The sequence below is a fragment of the Cornus florida genome, unplaced genomic scaffold (assembly GCF_030987335.1).
Source record: "Cornus florida cultivar Cherokee Brave unplaced genomic scaffold, ASM3098733v1 CherokeeBrave_3.0.0_Hap2_Chr04, whole genome shotgun sequence".
In the NCBI taxonomy this organism is placed as follows: domain Eukaryota; kingdom Viridiplantae; phylum Streptophyta; class Magnoliopsida; order Cornales; family Cornaceae; genus Cornus; species Cornus florida.
Genome location: NW_026775574.1, coordinates 55,108,270 through 55,125,902, shown reverse-complemented (window position 1 = coordinate 55,125,902; position 17,633 = coordinate 55,108,270). Strand labels below are relative to the sequence as shown.

General features: G+C 37.5%; 1 protein-coding gene across 4 annotated transcripts in view; it reads left to right on the top strand.

Moving 5' to 3' along the window:
• Positions 1-17,633, top strand: part of LOC132303270 (uncharacterized) — a 42,308-nt gene that overhangs the window by 12,345 nt on the left and 12,330 nt on the right. For 3 of the 4 annotated variants that reach the window (XM_059800473.1, XM_059800472.1, XM_059800471.1), the window contains exons 4-11: positions 664-2,174; positions 2,569-2,832; positions 5,974-6,194; positions 8,482-8,753; positions 10,384-13,429; positions 13,510-13,642; positions 15,939-16,462; positions 16,599-17,510. In XM_059800473.1, coding sequence (XP_059656456.1) covers positions 664-2,174; positions 2,569-2,832; positions 5,974-6,194; positions 8,482-8,753; positions 10,384-13,429; positions 13,510-13,642; positions 15,939-16,462; positions 16,599-17,510 — 6,883 coding nt within the window. Of the gene's footprint in view, positions 1-663; positions 2,175-2,568; positions 2,833-5,973; positions 6,195-8,481; positions 8,754-10,383; positions 13,430-13,496; positions 13,643-15,938; positions 16,463-16,598; positions 17,511-17,633 lie in introns of those variants that run through there. The other variant, XR_009481161.1, reaches the window with a different exon arrangement.

Sequence of the window (17,633 nt, the reverse complement as noted above, 5' to 3'; positions counted from 1 at the left end):
CAGCTAATAGAGATGAAACTGAAACAAGTTGAGCTGAATTTTCAGTAGCATTGACCTGTGATTGTACTTTATTGCACTTATCTTTTTGTTTCCTTTTCACACACATATGCTTGGTGTAAAGGGAAAACCTTTGATTGACAAGCGTGTATATACGGGTTCGAGTCTGATAGCAGCGACTTTTTCTAAAAGTAATACCAAAGATTAGGTTTGTCTCTAATCTTCTCCTCCCAGGACACTGCATATGCAGGACCATCATCAAGCCTCAGCTAATTCCCTTTGCTTGTGAGCTCTGCTAAGATAAGTCTGAGATTGAGATCGGCTTATTTGAAAAATGATCTCTGAGAATGGGTTTTAAGATTGGCCATTTTTTCCCTTTTCACACAAATTTGACTGAGTTTGTCAGCGTGCCAACACTGAGATGTTCATCAACTGCTCCATTTCCTGCCCTAGTAGCAAGTTGTACTGCATAAGCTACACCAGCATAAGTTTTTACCATCAATAAGTTTTAGGAAGACTTTTTTACTAAGTAGTTCACTATCAGCACAGCTAGATCCATTTAGCAGGAAAGACAACTCTCATTCAGAACCTTTTGAGAGTACTTTTAGTTACATATGCTTCCTAAATAAACATGAACATGTGTCTATATTTACATTGTTTTTACAGGCTTTATGATCCTCGTGTTCCTCAGCTACAAAAGGTGCTCCATGGAGAAGTTTTCTTCCCTTCTGATAAATTCTCAGATCCTGAAACTCTGGATACTCTAGTGAACCTTGGACTTAGACAAACCTTGGGCTATACTGGTTTGCTTGATTGTGCTAGGTCAGTTTCTATGTTGCATGATTTGAGTGACTCAGAAACTGTCAGCTACGGGAGGAGGTTACTTGTTTGTTTGGATGTAATGGCATTCAGACTCTCAAGTGAGGAATGTGAGGGAGATTCTGATGAATGTAGAACTGCCATTGAATGTCAGACCAGCAGTGCTTCTGATGGCAAAGCAGTGGATCACACTCCAGAGTGTTCTGAGAACAGTTCTGAAGATGTTCTTGACATTGATTTATTTGTAGGCAACCTGATCGATGATAAGCCTGGAGAAGAATTTTGGTCAGAATTAAAATCCATTTCTTGGTGCCCTGTATATGCTGATCCTCCTCTACAAGGTCTTCCATGGTTGGTATCAAGCCTTCAAGTGGCAGCTCCGGTCATTGTGAGACCTAAATCCCAGATGTGGATTGTTTCGTCTAAGATGCATATCTTAGATGGTGAATGCTGCTCAATGTACCTACAACGTAAACTTGGTTGGGTGGATTGCCTAAATGTAGATATATTGTCCTCTCAACTAATTTCACTATCCAAATCCTATGCTCAGAGGAAGCTACATAATACAGTGGAACCAATTTTTGATGCTGCACTGCAAAAAGAAATTCCTTCACTTTATTTAAAGATGCAAGAATATATTGGTACCGATGGTTTTATGGTTCTAAAATCTGCCTTGAATGGTGTTTCATGGATTTGGATTGGAGACGATTTTATATCCTCAAATGCACTTGCATTTGATTCACCAGTGAAATATAGTCCCTACCTGTATGTCGTACCATCTGAGTTATCGGAATTCAGAGATTTGCTTTTGGCATTAGGTGTCAGAATTAGTTTTGATGTTTTTGATTATTTTCATGTTCTACATCGCTTGCAGAATGATGTGAAAGGGTACCCCCTATCAACTGATCAGTTGAGTTTTGTCCATCGTGTCCTAGAAGCTGTTGCAGATTGTTATTCAGATAAGCCATTGCTTGAGGCTTCTAATACTCCATTGTTAATTCCAGATTCTTCTGGAGTTCTTATGTGTTCTGCAGATCTTGTATATAATGATGCACCATGGCTGGAGAATAAAACCTTCACCGGGAAGCATTTCATACATCCAAGTATGAGTAATGATCTGGCAAATAGGTTGGGGGTTCAATCACTTCGTTGTATGTCTCTAGTCAGTGATGAAATGACTAAAGATTTACCATGCATGGACTATGCTAGAGTATGTGAGCTTCTTGAATTGTTTGGGAACAATGACTTTTTGTTATTTGACCTTCTAGAGTTAGCGGATTGCTGCAAAGCAAAAAAGCTTCACCTGATCTTCGACAAGAGGGAACATCCACGTCAGTCTTTGTTGCAGCACAATCTAGGTAAGTAGTGGTAATTTTAGACTTCGGTTATTGCTTTAGCTGTGTCAATATAACAAGGATAATTGAAACATATGGGACTTGTAAATTTGTTGTCTATTGGGCTCTACGTGAGCCATTAATTTTGCAGTAAACCCACTGCAAAATTAACTAGCCACATATGCTAACCTTGATTCCAGAGTTAAAAGAACAAATTGGCTTGTGGTAAATGTACAATCTAGCTGCATATCAGTTTATGTTCCTGTGAAACTAGAGAACTTCTTTTAAACTGATATGATTCTTAGATATCTCCGTAAGCTTAATGGTGAATTATAAGGTTGTAACATTTTATTAGTTTTCATTCTGTTGCAAACTGACTTTGTCATATATTTTATTCATTGAATGGTAATTGGTACAGGTGAATTTCAAGGGCCTGCTCTTGTAGCCATTCTGGAAGGGGCCAACTTGAGTAGAGAGGAAGTAAGTAGCCTACAGTTTCTTCCTCCATGGAGACTGCGGGGCGATACCGTTAACTACGGGTTAGGACTACTTGGCTGTTATTTCATCTGTGATCTCCTATCAGTTGTTTCTGAGGGCTACTTTTATATGTTTGATCCTCGTGGCTTGGCTTTTGCGGTACCTTCAACCCTTGCTCCTGCAGCAAAAATGTTCTCTCTGATGGGTAGGTGTTCATACACAACGCATGCAACCTTTTTCTTCCCTACTCAGATATTAATATATCATATATAATTAGTTATATACAGTTCTACATTTGTCATTATAAATCCTTGGCATCGTTGAGTTATGTGGTGTGAGTGATCACTTATATGGAGACAATTCGTTGATTGTTCTGTTGTTATTCTTATTATTATTATTATTTTGACAAAAAAGGGGGAAAGAAAGAAAAGAATATCCTTTGGTTTTTCTCTTTTCTTGGCATGTTTTTGTGTTGAATTTTGTCAATTGAAAATTTCTGCTTTCTGAGGGCATTGAGAACACAGAGTGTTATGTCTCGTTTTTTTCTAAGAAACAAAGATGGGATTAAGTAAGAGATTTCAGTAAGGATTATAATCTTCTTATGTGAACTGTTTTTGGGCTGTTGGTTTGGGGTAACACTTGACCGTTGGCACACTGGCATTGAATGAAAAAGGCCAGTTGTAATATAATTGAGACGCAGTTTGGGAAAGATGGTATTTAACTTAATAGATTCTCTAAATTGATTTGGAGTGGGGGAATAGGTCCTGTTTGCTCAATTGTTTGTTTTTAAATTTTAGTTAATCCTTAATTGTTTTACAAGGACACAAGCAAAGAGATGAAGAATGCAATATTACAAAAGTAGACAGAGAATGCCTCAGCAATTTTTAACGTGAAAAAACTAGAAGGAAAAAACCATGAAGACTGTGTTGTCTCGAGGCGAACAAATCCACTATCTCTCAAATAGGGTACACCAATTTCAGTCCCTTTAGAATACTTCAACCTTCAGACTCTAGTACATTAGAGTCACTTGATGTTGCTTTGCCTCTTTGACTCTTAGTGCTCTCCAATTTTAGTAGCTTCGGAGTTACCAGCAACATTAATTCTTGCTAATGCAATCACCTTGTGCTGATATTCATTTGTATGACCATATTCATTCTCATGTCCCATCCTTTCTATCTGGGTAGGTCCAAGCCAAGGCCATAAGGTTGCGCTGAGTTTAACCTCCTCACACAGATATCAGGAATTGGTGATTGCATCCCAATCAATCTTTTTTTTTCATTTCCCTGCTGGTCTTTGGGTGTGTGTGCTTTGTTCAGTAGTTGGGGCAGACTCGTACAAAACTTGACCCTAAGGCATTGAAGTGTGTGTTTTTGGGCTATTCTCAATCTCAAAAAGGTTTATAGGTTTACCATCCTCCCATTCATTGGCGGTTTATATCCATGGATGTCTCTTTCTTTGAGCATACACTATACTATAATGGTTTATTTGGTCCTCAGAGTGAGTGGTTCCCATTGAACACGGTTGACGATCACCTCTCTCCCCTTTCCTTTTTTTTTTTGCCCCTGATGATCACTTCCTTCCGTGTCCTCTACATTTTCCTGCTTCCTCTTCTACTATTCCTCCTTGTGATAACCCTCTGGCAAGAGGAAATGTTCATTTTTTCACAAGTTTACAGTCATAGACAACATGATTATGCTTCTACTCCCACGACCGACCGCCTTGTCCCTTCGGCACCACTTCTGCCTACTCAAGCTGTTGTTCCGCTTGATGATCCCTTATTTGTCTTCGGAAGGGTAAACATTCTTGTACTTACCCTATTTCAGATTTTGTTTCTGTTGCCTCAGTTCCTCTTACTTCTAGTGCTGCAGATGCACTAGCACAACCACAATGGCGAGATGCTGTGCTGAAGAACTGCAGGCACTTGAAAAAAAAAAATCAGACTTGGGACATGCTTCTGCTTCCTGTTGGATGAAAGGTTGTGGGCTATTGTTGGGTGTTTGCAGTGAAGCATAATACAGATGGGCCAGTTGCTCGTTATAAGGCCCGATTGATTTCCAAGGGTTATGCTCAGACTGATGGCATAGATTATCGGGACACTTTTGCCCCTGTTGCCAAGATGAACTCCATCCGCGTATTATTTTCCATTGTTGCAATATGTTCCTGGCCTCTATTTCAATTAGATGTCAAGAACACCTTTCTCAATGGTGACTTACAACGGAGGTGTATATGGTTCCCCCTCCGGGTTTTCACTCTCCTGCTCATTCAGGGATGGTCTGTCGTCTTCACCGCTCCCTGTATGGCCTTAAGCAGTCCCCTCGAGCTTGGTCTGATCGCTTTGGCACTACCATGCTCCAGTTTGGTTTTCATTGGAGTGCAGCTGATCATACCATGTTTTTACGTCATTCAGGCGGCAAGGCAGTTGCTTTTATTGTGTATGTCAATGATATTTATCTTGGTCCCCTACGGTTCTTCTTGGGCATTGAGGTGGCTCGCTTCAAGTCTGCCATTAGCATTGCAACAAACAATTGTTAGACCAAACAATCTTAGCAACACCTTCCTTACAGATCTTCTTGGGTAAGATAAAAACAGAACTGCAGTAGACTTGAATGGAAAATAGAGATGATCTGACCGGCTGCAATCTGCCAGCGTAGGAAAGCCACTTGTTTGTCCACGATTGCACATTCTTAGTTAACCTCTCAATCAGTTCTTTACATTGATGAGCTCTCGGTGGAGAGGAAGCTAAAGGCACCCCCCCAAGTATTTCACTGGGAGTTTTCCTTTATTAAATTCAGTAATAGATAAGATATCATTTTTTTCTCTCATATTCTTCCCTTCCACCAGAGAAAAAATTCATTGATTTCTGGGAATAGGTCTGAAGTCAGATAAAATAGATGGGAAATTAGTCTTAGGAATTAGGGCAATAACGGTGCAATTAATCTCTCAGCATGCAACGGGACATAAAATAAGACTGCATATCTTCAGCCCTCTTGGAAAAAGAAACAAGGTAATCATCGGGCCCAGGGGCTTTACCCTCCTTTAAGCTGAAAACCAGCCTTCTAATTTCATCACCAGTAATAGTTAGTATATTCACATAATAACTGGTGTGCAATGCCTAACAGCTAGATTTGTCCTTGAAATTTATATTGCAATCTTTTTTCCTGCTTATTTTTACTCACTATTTAAGGTGGCCTATTGTCTAAAAGTTAAAATACCTTTGTTTCTGTTTTTGTTTTTTACTTTTATTTGTTTTCTTATGGTGAAATTTTTTATAATAGTTTGCACTGTACATTCAGTTTCCATGTGGTATAATTTAAGAACTGACAAGGTTTTCTTGAATAAATTTCAGGTACAAATCTGACCGAGCAATTCCGTGATCAATTCAACCCAATGCTCATTGGTCAAAATATGCCATGGTCATCGTCAAATACTACCGCTATCCGCATGCCTCTTTCATCTGAATGCATGAAAGATGGAATTGAGGGTGGATTGGAGATAATAAAACAAATATTCAACAAATTTACGGAGCATGGTTCTAGAACACTTCTATTCTTAAAATCAGTTTTACAGGTAATAATTAATCTTGAATGGTTCCCGCTAATGTCTGTATGAAGCTATTGCTTGCAAAATTGGAGGTGGTAAATTTTCTTAATTTCTGTATTTAAAAGAGAATAATAGATTCTTAACCCAAAAACAAGAAAAAGAAAAAAAGAAAAGAAAAATGAGTAGTCAATCCACAACTGTTGACAGTGATGCAGTAGAGGGAGTTTCAAAATGCTTTTTGTTTGGTGCATTAGACAAAAACCCACACCTGTGGCATATTTTCAGTGTTAAAGCTAGAATAAAATAGTGAAAGAAAGCAACAAGATTGAAGTTAAATTTTTTTATTTGTGTGGCCTAGCGGTATCGGCCTCTTACTTCCCAAAGGGAGGTTAGTGGTTCAAGTCTCTGAAGAGACAAGTGTGTGTGAGTACCAACTAGGAAAAAAAAAAAAAAAAATTGTCAGGTTTTTAGAGACCCAAAATTAACATGATCATAGTCTACTTGCGACAACGACAATATTGTAGCTGTTGATTACTCCTAAAAGCTTTTAGTAGTCCTTATACTTAAAATGTTCACATGCTCATCAAATGACTATTTGAATTGTCACGCCTTGTACCCTAACTATACAAATAATGTCAAAGTCAACCAGTGTTAATGAAAATCCTCTGAAACATTCTATCACACTAAGATTTTTCCAATAAACAAGTGCATAATTTTTTCCGTCTATAAATCTCATTGATAACCTTTATAAATTTACATAACAAAATATTCCTTACATCTCAAATATTTTATATCAACAAAAATTACACGATTCATTTAATTTTAATTTACATTAATACCAACAAAAGCCTATTATAAAATTTTTTAATGACAAAAGCCTCAAAGTGAATGTGATACTTCCATATACAAAGGTAAATAAACAAATGGTAAATATTTTCTATTTGTATATCCCAAATAACTTACAAAAGGAAGGAACAAGAAGCAACAAATAAACAAATGGTAAATATTTTCTATTTGTATTTAATCAATAACTACTCCAAATTGAAAATACAGCCTGTGTATATAGATGAGATAGACAGTATACAAAGATACAATCTATATATTTGGTCTAGTCTGAAGGAACAATAAAAAATTCCAGGTATCAAAAATTAAATAAAGAAAAGGCAGCCTATATATACAATATATATATGCCGCTGGCTATGATTCAGTATTTACCAATGCAAATAAACACACATCAAATACTAAAATGTTTACCTAATATTTGCAAAGGATGTGTAAATCAGTATGCAGCCTATATATACAACAAATACTATAATATTTACCCAATATACGCAAGGGATTTAGAGATCAGTATGTAGTCTTTATATACAATGATATATGCTCAAGCCAAGAATTTTTTATTTTGTACTTCTGGAACCGGTAAATCTCCTGTGTGTATAGTTATTTATGTATAGAAAGCGGTATGTTATCAACAACTATAGGTATATAGCAGTGGATATACCCAGGTACATATATATATGTATATATATATATATATGTATATGTATATGTATGTTTCTGTAATCTATAGAGAAAAACACTGTATCTATGTAACAGAATCTACCGGTCCTCAAATCTTGCCAAATCAAGTTTCTTCCGATCTATTTTCTCTTCAGTGATAGGCGATCCGGAGTTATCATGAGACTCGAGGAGTGTGAGTCAAAGACGATTGAGGGTTTTGGGTTTCTGTCATGATACAGTTGCGGACGACTGGGGTTCTTGTTATGGCTTCACCGCTTCACGAAATCATGAGCTGGTTGAAGCGTAGTTGGGGAGGCCGGAAAGCTAATTGGAAGGAGTAGGCCAGCGAGCTGCCTGGGATTTCCGAGAACGTGAGTGGGGAGGGGGACTGTTGGTAGTGGTAGAACAGAAAATAGACACTTTAGCACCATGTATCTTCCTGAAAACAACTTTGGTGTCATTCATACATTATACTTAATTAATGGTACAAACTTATGAAAACCTAGTGAAATATATCAATTGGAACAATAGTGGCTTTCTCAATCTGTTAGTTGGGGTCCTTAATGATTACTGTGAATCCAGTTCTTATTTTGTGTGGTCTAGCAAGCATCTTTTTGAATGTTTTTTATTTATTCCAGCTTTAATGATTTTGTTGAAAGAAGATTCAACTCCTTTGTTGGATTTTCTGGTGTTAGTTTACTTCCGTAAAGCTGCTTATACCATATTATATTATGATTTCTTGCTGTGATTGTTGTATAACTTGTTAGCAATATCTTCTTATTTTCACTATTTTTGCTTAAATTCATGTTTTCAGGTTTCACTATCAACATGGGAGGAAGGAAGTACACAGCCTTGTCAAGATTATTCAATTTATATTGATTCCTCATATGCAATTGCTAGAAATCCTTTTTCAGAAAAGAAGTGGAGAAAGTTCCAAATATCAAGGTTATTTAGTAGCTCAAATGCTGCGACCAAGTTCCATGTAATAGATGTGAAGTTGTACAAAGGAGGAAGTAGAGTTGTTGATCGATGGCTCATTGTGCTTAGCCTGGGTTCTGGGCAAACAAGAAATATGGCCCTTGATAGGTAAGCTAGAAAATAAATTGTCTGGTTGTTCTTATAATGTTTACTCCACTGGATAGAAAAATACAGAATTCCATATATTTCATGTTTATCTTAAAGAAAAATTTGTGTTTGGTTAGAAAAGAAAAAAGTAATTTTTGGAACTCCTTGAGGAAGTTGTTTACTTTTCAAAGACAGAAAGTAACTTAAGAGGAGCGCCTATATATAACTATGATGTGTGTAAGATGGCACATAGTTTTCGTGTGAAGAACTTTAGTATAGATTTTCTCTCTTGTAATGTATCATCCCTTGCCTCTGTTTGGCGTTAAAAGAACGATTCTGTTAACAAATTAATTGGAGTACTGAAATTCCTTTGAATTAAAGTACGGGAAAGAAAAAAAAAAAAAAAAATGAAGCCAAAAGGGGCAACATGCAGAAAATCCCCTGAACTATCAATAACTACAATATAAATTCATAAAATAAACCCTAATTTGTGAGTTAAAAATTCAAGAGGTAAAATTATCTTTATACCCTTGATATGATCTTTAAATCGTTGTCTATAAAGTCTATGGATCATGAGGTGACTTCTAACTCTAATCAACTTAACTAACTTTCAGAAATAAAATAATTTAATGGCAATGATACAGACCCCAACTTTTGTTATGAAGTCTGCCAAATACTAGGTCCCACCGAACACCATGGCCCTTTTCTATGAATATTAGTCCAATACTAAGTCCCTTCACCAAGTCTGCTTTCCTAAAGTACTTTATAGTTGACAGAGACTGATATATGACATGCATTCAAGCACCTACTATAAATTAGGGTACAGTTTGTGGATTTAGATTTTCGGGTTTTGGAAGCTAAGATTGACGTATTGATGTTGTGGGAAATAGTTGGTGAGATGTGGATATGGATGGTTGTTGAGAACAAGAAGTTTTGAATATAAAAGAAAAGAATAGGGAAGGTTAGATAACAAAGAACAAAACCTAGTATCACACTAGGGCTTTGTAAATCTTCCCAGTTCTTTGTAATTACAAAAATAGTTTGCTGGCTGTGCAATTTCTCTTTAGATTCATTGCTCTATAATGCTCCTGGAGCCCCTTTTATATTTCTGTTTGCTGGACACCATCATCATTTTTCCCTAATGAGATTGTAGAATATTTTTGTTAGCTCTCTAATAAGCCTAATTCACTCATGTCTCCTTAATTGGGTTTCCTTATAGTCTATAATTAAATTCAATTCAAAATGGTACTTATGAAAATTGGTGTAACAAATAATTGACAAGTGTAAGGTAGTATTATTTAACCTTACATATGCAGAAGGAGAAGCATTCTTTTGACTTGGGCAACATGAAGAATAGAATATCTATGTGATCTTGATTGTCCGTGTAGAAAGTTTTGAACCAGAATGCCTACCTATGCTGGGTATACTTGGATTATTGTTACATAAACTGCATGTGCCAGGTTTTGCTTATATTATGTGCAGCCAATTTAAAGAGGAACATGAATTTTGTGTTGCTTAAGGATGACCTGCAAATGGCATTTCACGAGTTACATTTTAATTGTTATTTACTCCTGCAAATGACTCCTGGACAAAATACTGTTTTCTGATTTGTGGCACCATTATATTTATCAATCATATTTTTTACGTACAGGCGCTATTTGGCATACAACTTGACACCTGTTGCTGGAGTTGCAGCACATGTATCCCGAAATGGCCATCCTGCTGAGGCTTATTTGTCAAGTTCTATTATGTCCCCTCTTCCTTTATCTAGTGAAATAAACTTACCTGTCACAGTTCTTGGATGTTTCCTTGTGCGTCATAATCGAGGTCGTTACCTCTTCAAATATCAAGACATGGAAGCTTTGGCAGAGGCACAACCTGATGCTGGAAATCAGTTGATAGAAGCATGGAACAGAGAACTGATGTATTGTGTCCGTGATTCCTACATCGAAATGGTGTTGGAAATGCAGAAGTTAAAAAGAGAACCATCAAGTTCTACTCTTGAGTCCAGTGTGGGCCATGCTGTTGGTGTAACTTTGAATGCCTACGGAGATCAAATTTATTCTTTCTGGCCTAGGTCTGCTGGGCATTCATCTAGTTCTCAAGTAGTTGACAGCAATAACCTAACTTCAACAAAGATGCTTAAGGCAGACTGGGAATGCTTAGCTGAACAAGTAATTAGGCCTTTCTATGCCCGCGTCGTCGACCTTCCTGTGTGGCAGCTGTTCTCAGGAAATCTAGTCAAGGCTGAAGAGGGTATGTTTCTTTCACAACCTGGAAATGGGGTGGGTGGGAATTTGCTACCAGCCACAGTTTGTGCCTTTGTGAAGGAACATTATCCAGTGTTTTCAGTGCCTTGGGAATTGGTGACTGAAATCCAGGCAATAGGGATCTATGTTCGAGAAATCAAACCAAAGATGGTTCGAGACCTTCTTAGGGTTTCTTCAACTTCTATCATTCTTCGATCAGTTGATACATATGTAGATGTCATTGAGTATTGTTTGTCTGACATTCAGTTTATGAACCCATCTGATTTGAGTGGAGATGATAAATTAGTGGACATCATCTATAGAGCAAGCAAAGAAGGGGGCAGCAGCTCTGCTTCTGGATCAATCCCAGGTTTGCGGGGACTTCATGGTATGTCTGCCCCAGGTCAGGTCAGTTCGGGTCCTTCAGGAGGTGATGCACTAGAAATGATGACTAGTTTAGGGAAGGCTTTATTTGACTTTGGCCGGGGAGTTGTTGAAGATATTGGTAGGGCAGGTGGTCCAATGGTTCAGTGGAACAGTGTGGATGGTATCAATGACGGAATCATCAAAAATGTGGATCAGAAGCTTTTATCTATAGCTGCTGAGCTTAAAGGCTTACCATGTCCAACAGCAACAAATCATTTAATAAGGTTGGGGGCTACTGAAGTTTGGGTTGGAAACAAGGAGCAACAAACCCTGATGGTTTCTTTAGCAGCAAAGTTTATCCATCCAAAAGTATTGGAAAGACCAATCTTGGCTGATATTTTTTCTAACAGTACATTTCAAATGTTACTGAAACTGCAAAGCTTCTCTCTTCACTTGCTGGCTAATAATATGAGGCTGCTTTTTAATGAAAACTGGGTGAATCATGTGATAGAATCAGATATGGCTCCTTGGTTTTCATGGGAAAACACTATGGGCTCTGGTAGTGAAGGGGCACCTTCTCCTGAATGGATAAGGCTCTTCTGGAGAAGTTTTAGTGGCTCATTGCAAGACCTCTCACTCTTCTCTGATTGGCCTCTTATTCCGGCTTTTCTTGGTAGGCCAATCCTATGCCGTGTAAGGGAGCGTCATCTGGTTTTCATTCCACCCTCCATTATAGATGCAAACTCCGCATCCACTCTAACTGAAATGGGTGCGACAGAAAGTGATCCATCTGTATTAGTTTCTGAGTCTGAATCAATCCAGCCCTACACTTTAGCTTTTAAGGTTGCCAAAAGCAGATATCCTTGGTTGTTGTCATTACTGAACCAGTGCAACATACCCATATTTGATGCTACTTTCATTGACTGTGCTGCTCCATGTAATTGTTCCCCTTCACCTGACCAATCATTGGGGCAAGTTATTGCATCCAAGCTTGTGGCAGCTAATCATGCTGGCTATTTCCCTGAACTAACTTCGTTTTCAGCTTCAGATTGTGATGAACTTTTAACATTATTTGCTTCTGATTTCTTTTCTAATGGCTCAAAATATGCGACTGAAGAACTTGAAGTGTTACATGATCTGCCTATATATAAAACTGTTGTTGGGTCATACACCAAATTGCAAAATCAAGATCTGTGTATGATCTCTTCAAATTCATCCCTCAAGCCATATGATGAGTGTTGCCTTTTTTACCACACAGACTCCACTGAAAGTTTATTACTTAAAGCCCTTGGGGTGCCTGAGTTGCATGATCAACAAATTTTGGTAAGGTTTGGGTTACCTGGGTTTGAACAGAAGCCCCAGTCCGAGCAGGAGGACATTCTGAAATATCTTTATACAAATTGGCATGATCTCCAATTAGATTCTTCCATTGTTGAAGCATTGAAGGAGACTAATTTTGTAAGAAATGCTGATGAATTTTCAGTAGATCTGTCTAAACCGAAGGATCTGTTTGATCCTGGTGATGTTCTATTAACGTCTGTATTCTCTGGTGAGATAAAGAAATTTCCTGGAGAAACGTTTATTACAGATGGATGGCTTTGCATTTTGAGAAAAGCAGGCCTTCGAACTGCAACAGAAGCAGATGTGATACTTGAATGCGCCAAAAGAGTAGAATCCCTTGGATGTGAATATTTAAATTCTAACAGGGTTCTTGATGAATTTGAGACAGACTTTTACAACTCTCAGAATGAAGTTTCTCTGGAAATCTGGTTGTTAGCTGAATCTGTTGTCAAAGTGATATTCTCAAACTTTGCTGTCCTTTATGGCAACAACTTCTGCAATTCCCTTGGCAAGATTGCATGCGTGCCTGCGGAAAAGGGTTTTCCAAATGTTGGTGGCAAGAAAGGTAGGAAAAGGGTGCTTTGTTCATACAATGAAGCTATCTTACTGAAGGAATGGCCACTCGCCTGGAGCTGTGCTCCCATTCTTTCCAGACAAAGTGTTGTTCCACCTGAGTACTCTTGGGGAGCACTCCATCTCAGGAGCCCTCCAGCATTTTCTACAGTTTTAGAACACCTGCAGGTAAGAAAGTTAGATCCATTCTATGCTTGCTCATGAGTACTTCCGTGTGAAAATAAACATGTAGCAGACATGTGCCCCAGGTTATTGGAAGAAATAATGGTGAAGACACCCTCGCTCACTGGCCAACTGCATCAGGCTTGATGACTATTGATGAGGCTTCTCTTGAGGTCTTAAAGTACCTGGACAAGGTTTGGGGTTCCCTTTCTTCTTCAGGTAGCTTCATATTTTGTTCTTGTCATACCTACATTATTGTTTCTTCCATGCGGTTGAACATTTAAACATCAACTGCCCTGGTTTTCTGGCAATCAGGAATGTCGTTATTTAAGCAATCCTGTGGCAGTTATTATATTTTGTGTCAAAAAAACCTTGAGGTTTCTAACATTTTATTCGATGGATTTAAATTGGTAGCATTAGTTGATGTTTTCTTGATTTTGTACCGTTAAAAAAAATTCATGTTTTAGTTCTTTATGATTTATTTTTTCTTTCTTTTCTTTCCCCCCCTAAGATGGCTGTCTAGTTGGGTTTTATTGATCGACCTTTGTACCCATGAACCGTGGCCTTTCTGTTCAGCTCACTGGTTTTAGTTTGAAAACGTTGGTTTGAGCAATAATAGGTGGGACTGTTGCAAAGCATTAAACGGAAGCGAAAAGATAAATAAAACAAGTAGAACACAAAGATATTACGTGGTTCAGCCACTAGGACCTACATCCACGGCACAAAGAGCCCAAAGGGCTACATCACTTTTATAATACTCTCTCAATTCATATAAAATACAATGGTGGAGGCTCCTTTATATAGGAGAAGAAATTATGAGAATGGAAAGAATTAGAAAATAGAAAACAAGGAGGATTTTTCTTCACTGATTCCTCTAGTAACACCAAATCTTCAAATATAGGAAACAACATCAATTACTGAAATATTTTCCTCCACTGATTCCTCCATTAAATCTTCAATAGGGACCATGGTTCGCCGAACCGGCCGGTTTGGGGTGTACCAGCCAGTTTGGATCGGTTTTTGAAGGATCCAATACTGTTACCCACCGATTTCTCGGGTGGTGTACAGATTTTACCCATGAACCGCTCAATTCTTTGCGAACCGGGCTGATTCGGGGTCGAACCACCGATTTTCTCCAAAGCAGGCCGGTTCGAACTGGCCCATGCAAGACACGCTACAGCAGCTGGGAGAGTGATTTAACTAAAAAACACATAGGAGCAAGGTTTCGAACCTTAGACCCCTTGCCCCTTGAGAATTCAAACCACTGAACCACAATGCATTTCTGTTTGTAAAGTTACAATAAATATATATATTCTATATAGATGGTTTAAGAATCACACTTTTAACTTGTGTTATATATATATTTTTTATTTTTACTTTCTCTTCTCACATGTTATATAAAAATTGAATTTTAATTATATTTTTATTCACTATATATCATACTTTTTAATAAGAGTAATAATATAGAATTTATAAATAGGTCACTAATTTAATAAAATTTACTAAAAATTTATTTTTGTTGAATTGTGTTAATTATATGTTATGCTTCATAATTCTTTTTATACAATTGACTAAAATTATATATATATTTCTCTACTCACATGTTATATATGGTATGAATGTTTATTTATTGAATGATTAAATTTATTATTGTTCACTAATTTACTAAAAATATAATTAGGATCGCAAGTTAAAAATTATAAATAAATTATAACTTTTGGTAAATGGTCTATAAAAATTCCCTAAAAATTTATAAAATTCACAAACAAATTATCTTTATTGGATTATGTTGTAAAAAGATGTGTATCGGTGCATTTTTGACCTTATGTGTGAGATTGAAAAAAATTCATGATTGTGATAATTGATTCCGTTTTGTAACGCCGACACAGGTATGATTCCGTTACACCACGACCGATACCGCGACTGCGAACCTTGGGTGGGACACTTACAATTAAATTTATCATTATTAACCAAAGAACTTTGAAGTAATGCATGGGTGTCATGCATTTTTGTTATATAGTAGGTACTTTTTCTTCTTTGAAGAATTCCATCTTTTGCCCAAGTAAACAAGCAAAAAGTAGCTGTTTTCCTATTTGTCAGATTTAAGGCTAGCCTATGTTAAAATGAAATTCTTCAAAGAAGAGAAATGTGGTCTTTCTGTTCAGCTCACTGGTTTAAGTTTGAAAATGTTGACTTGAGCAAAAATAGTCGGGACACTTGCAATGAAATTTATCTTTATTAACTAAAGAACTTTGAAATAATGCATGGGTGTCATGCATTTTTTTTGTATAGTAGTTATTTATGTTTCTTTGAAGAATTCCATTTCTTGCCCCAGTTAACAAGCGAACAGGTGGGGAAGCTTTTCATATTTTTTAGTTTTAAGTCAACACTGTCAAAATTTCCCGGCTTTATAGGCTGAGAAACAGCTGAACTAAGTTGTTCTTTTGCAAATGCCAATCTTCAACTATCATTTGATCCATTATTTCCATCTTATTTCTTTTTGTTTCCTTGCCAGATAGAGCAGAATTGCAGACAGTGCCATTTATGCCAGCTGCAAATGGTACACGCTTGGTGACAGCAAGCTCTCTTTTTGCACGTCTAACAATAAACCTATCCCCATTTGCATTTGAACTACCTACTGTATATCTTCCCTTTGTGAAGATTCTTAAAGAGTTGGGACTTCAGGACATGCTATCTATTCCATGTGCAAAAGATATCCTTTTGAATCTTCAGAAAGCTTGTGGATATCAGCATCTAAATCCAAATGAACTTCGTGCTGTAATGGAAATTTTGTTTTTCGTCTGTGATAAAACCACCCAGGCAAACATGTCAGATAGGTCCAACTGGGCATCGGCAGCTATTGTCCCAGATGATGGATGCAGACTTGTTCATGCTAAATCATGTGTGTACATTGATTCTTATGGTTCCCGGTATATCAAATATATCGACTCTTCCAGGCTAAAATTTGTTCACCCAGATCTTCCTGAGAGAATATGTACAGCTTTGGGAATCAAAAAACTGTCGGATGTTGTTGTACAGGTAGATTGACTTGCTGGATTTTCTTTCTGTCATTGTTTTTCAAAATCTTATTGGATTTTTCTTTTTCTTTTTATATATAGATTTTACCTTTACTGTTTTGGTTTTATATATGATATAAACATATCCCTATGTGCAGGAACTAGATCATGGGGAGAATCTACAGATTTTGGAACAGATTGGGTCAGTTCAACTAGCAGCCATCAGACACAAGTTGTTAAGTAAATCATTTCAGGCTGCAGTATGGAATGTTTTTAATAGTGTAGTCAGTGACATTCCAGCATTTGATAACCTAGCTTTGGAGAAAATACGGAGTTCTCTGGAGTCCGTTGCAGAAATGCTGCAGTTTGTTAGGTGCCTCCGAACTCGTTTTCTTCTCCTCCCAAAATCTTTAGACATTACTCGTGTAGCTAAGGAGTCCTTAATTCCTGGGTGGGAGGGTGGACCCCAAAATCGGACTCTTTATTTTGTTGACCAGTTGAAGACGTGTATGTTAGTTGCCGAACCGCCAACTTATATATCTGTTCTTGATGTTATTGCAATTGTTGTGAGCCAAGTATTAGGCTCTCCAATCCCACTGCCTATTGGATCTTTATTTCTATCTCCTGAAGACTCTGAGACTGCAATTGTCAATGTCTTAAAACTTTCTTCTGACAAGGGAGTAACTGAGTGCACAGGTGAAAATAATGGTTTTCTAGGCAGGGAAATAGTGCCCCAAGATGCTATTCAAGTACAATTTCACCCATTGAGACCCTTCTATACGGGAGAAATTGTGGCTTGGCGGTCTCAAAATGGAGAGAAGTTGAAATATGGTAGAGTTCCAGAGGATGTTAGACCATCAGCAGGACAAGCACTCTATAGATTCAAGGTGGAAACAGCACCTGGGCTGATTGAGCCTCTTCTTTCGTCACATGTTTTCTCATTCAGAAGTGTTGCATTTGGCAGTGAGGCTTCCTCATCAACCATGCTGGAGGATAATGGTACAGTTACTGAAAACATACTGCATGGTGAAGAATCAGATGGTTCTGGGAGAGGCAAAGCAACACATAAGGTATGTGCCTCTCTGACTTGCTCACTTTTAAAATTTTGAATGGCTTCATATGGATTTTATATGGAAAGTAACATCTGTCCATTGCTGTTAAATATTATAGAACCATGTGATTTTTGAACTAGT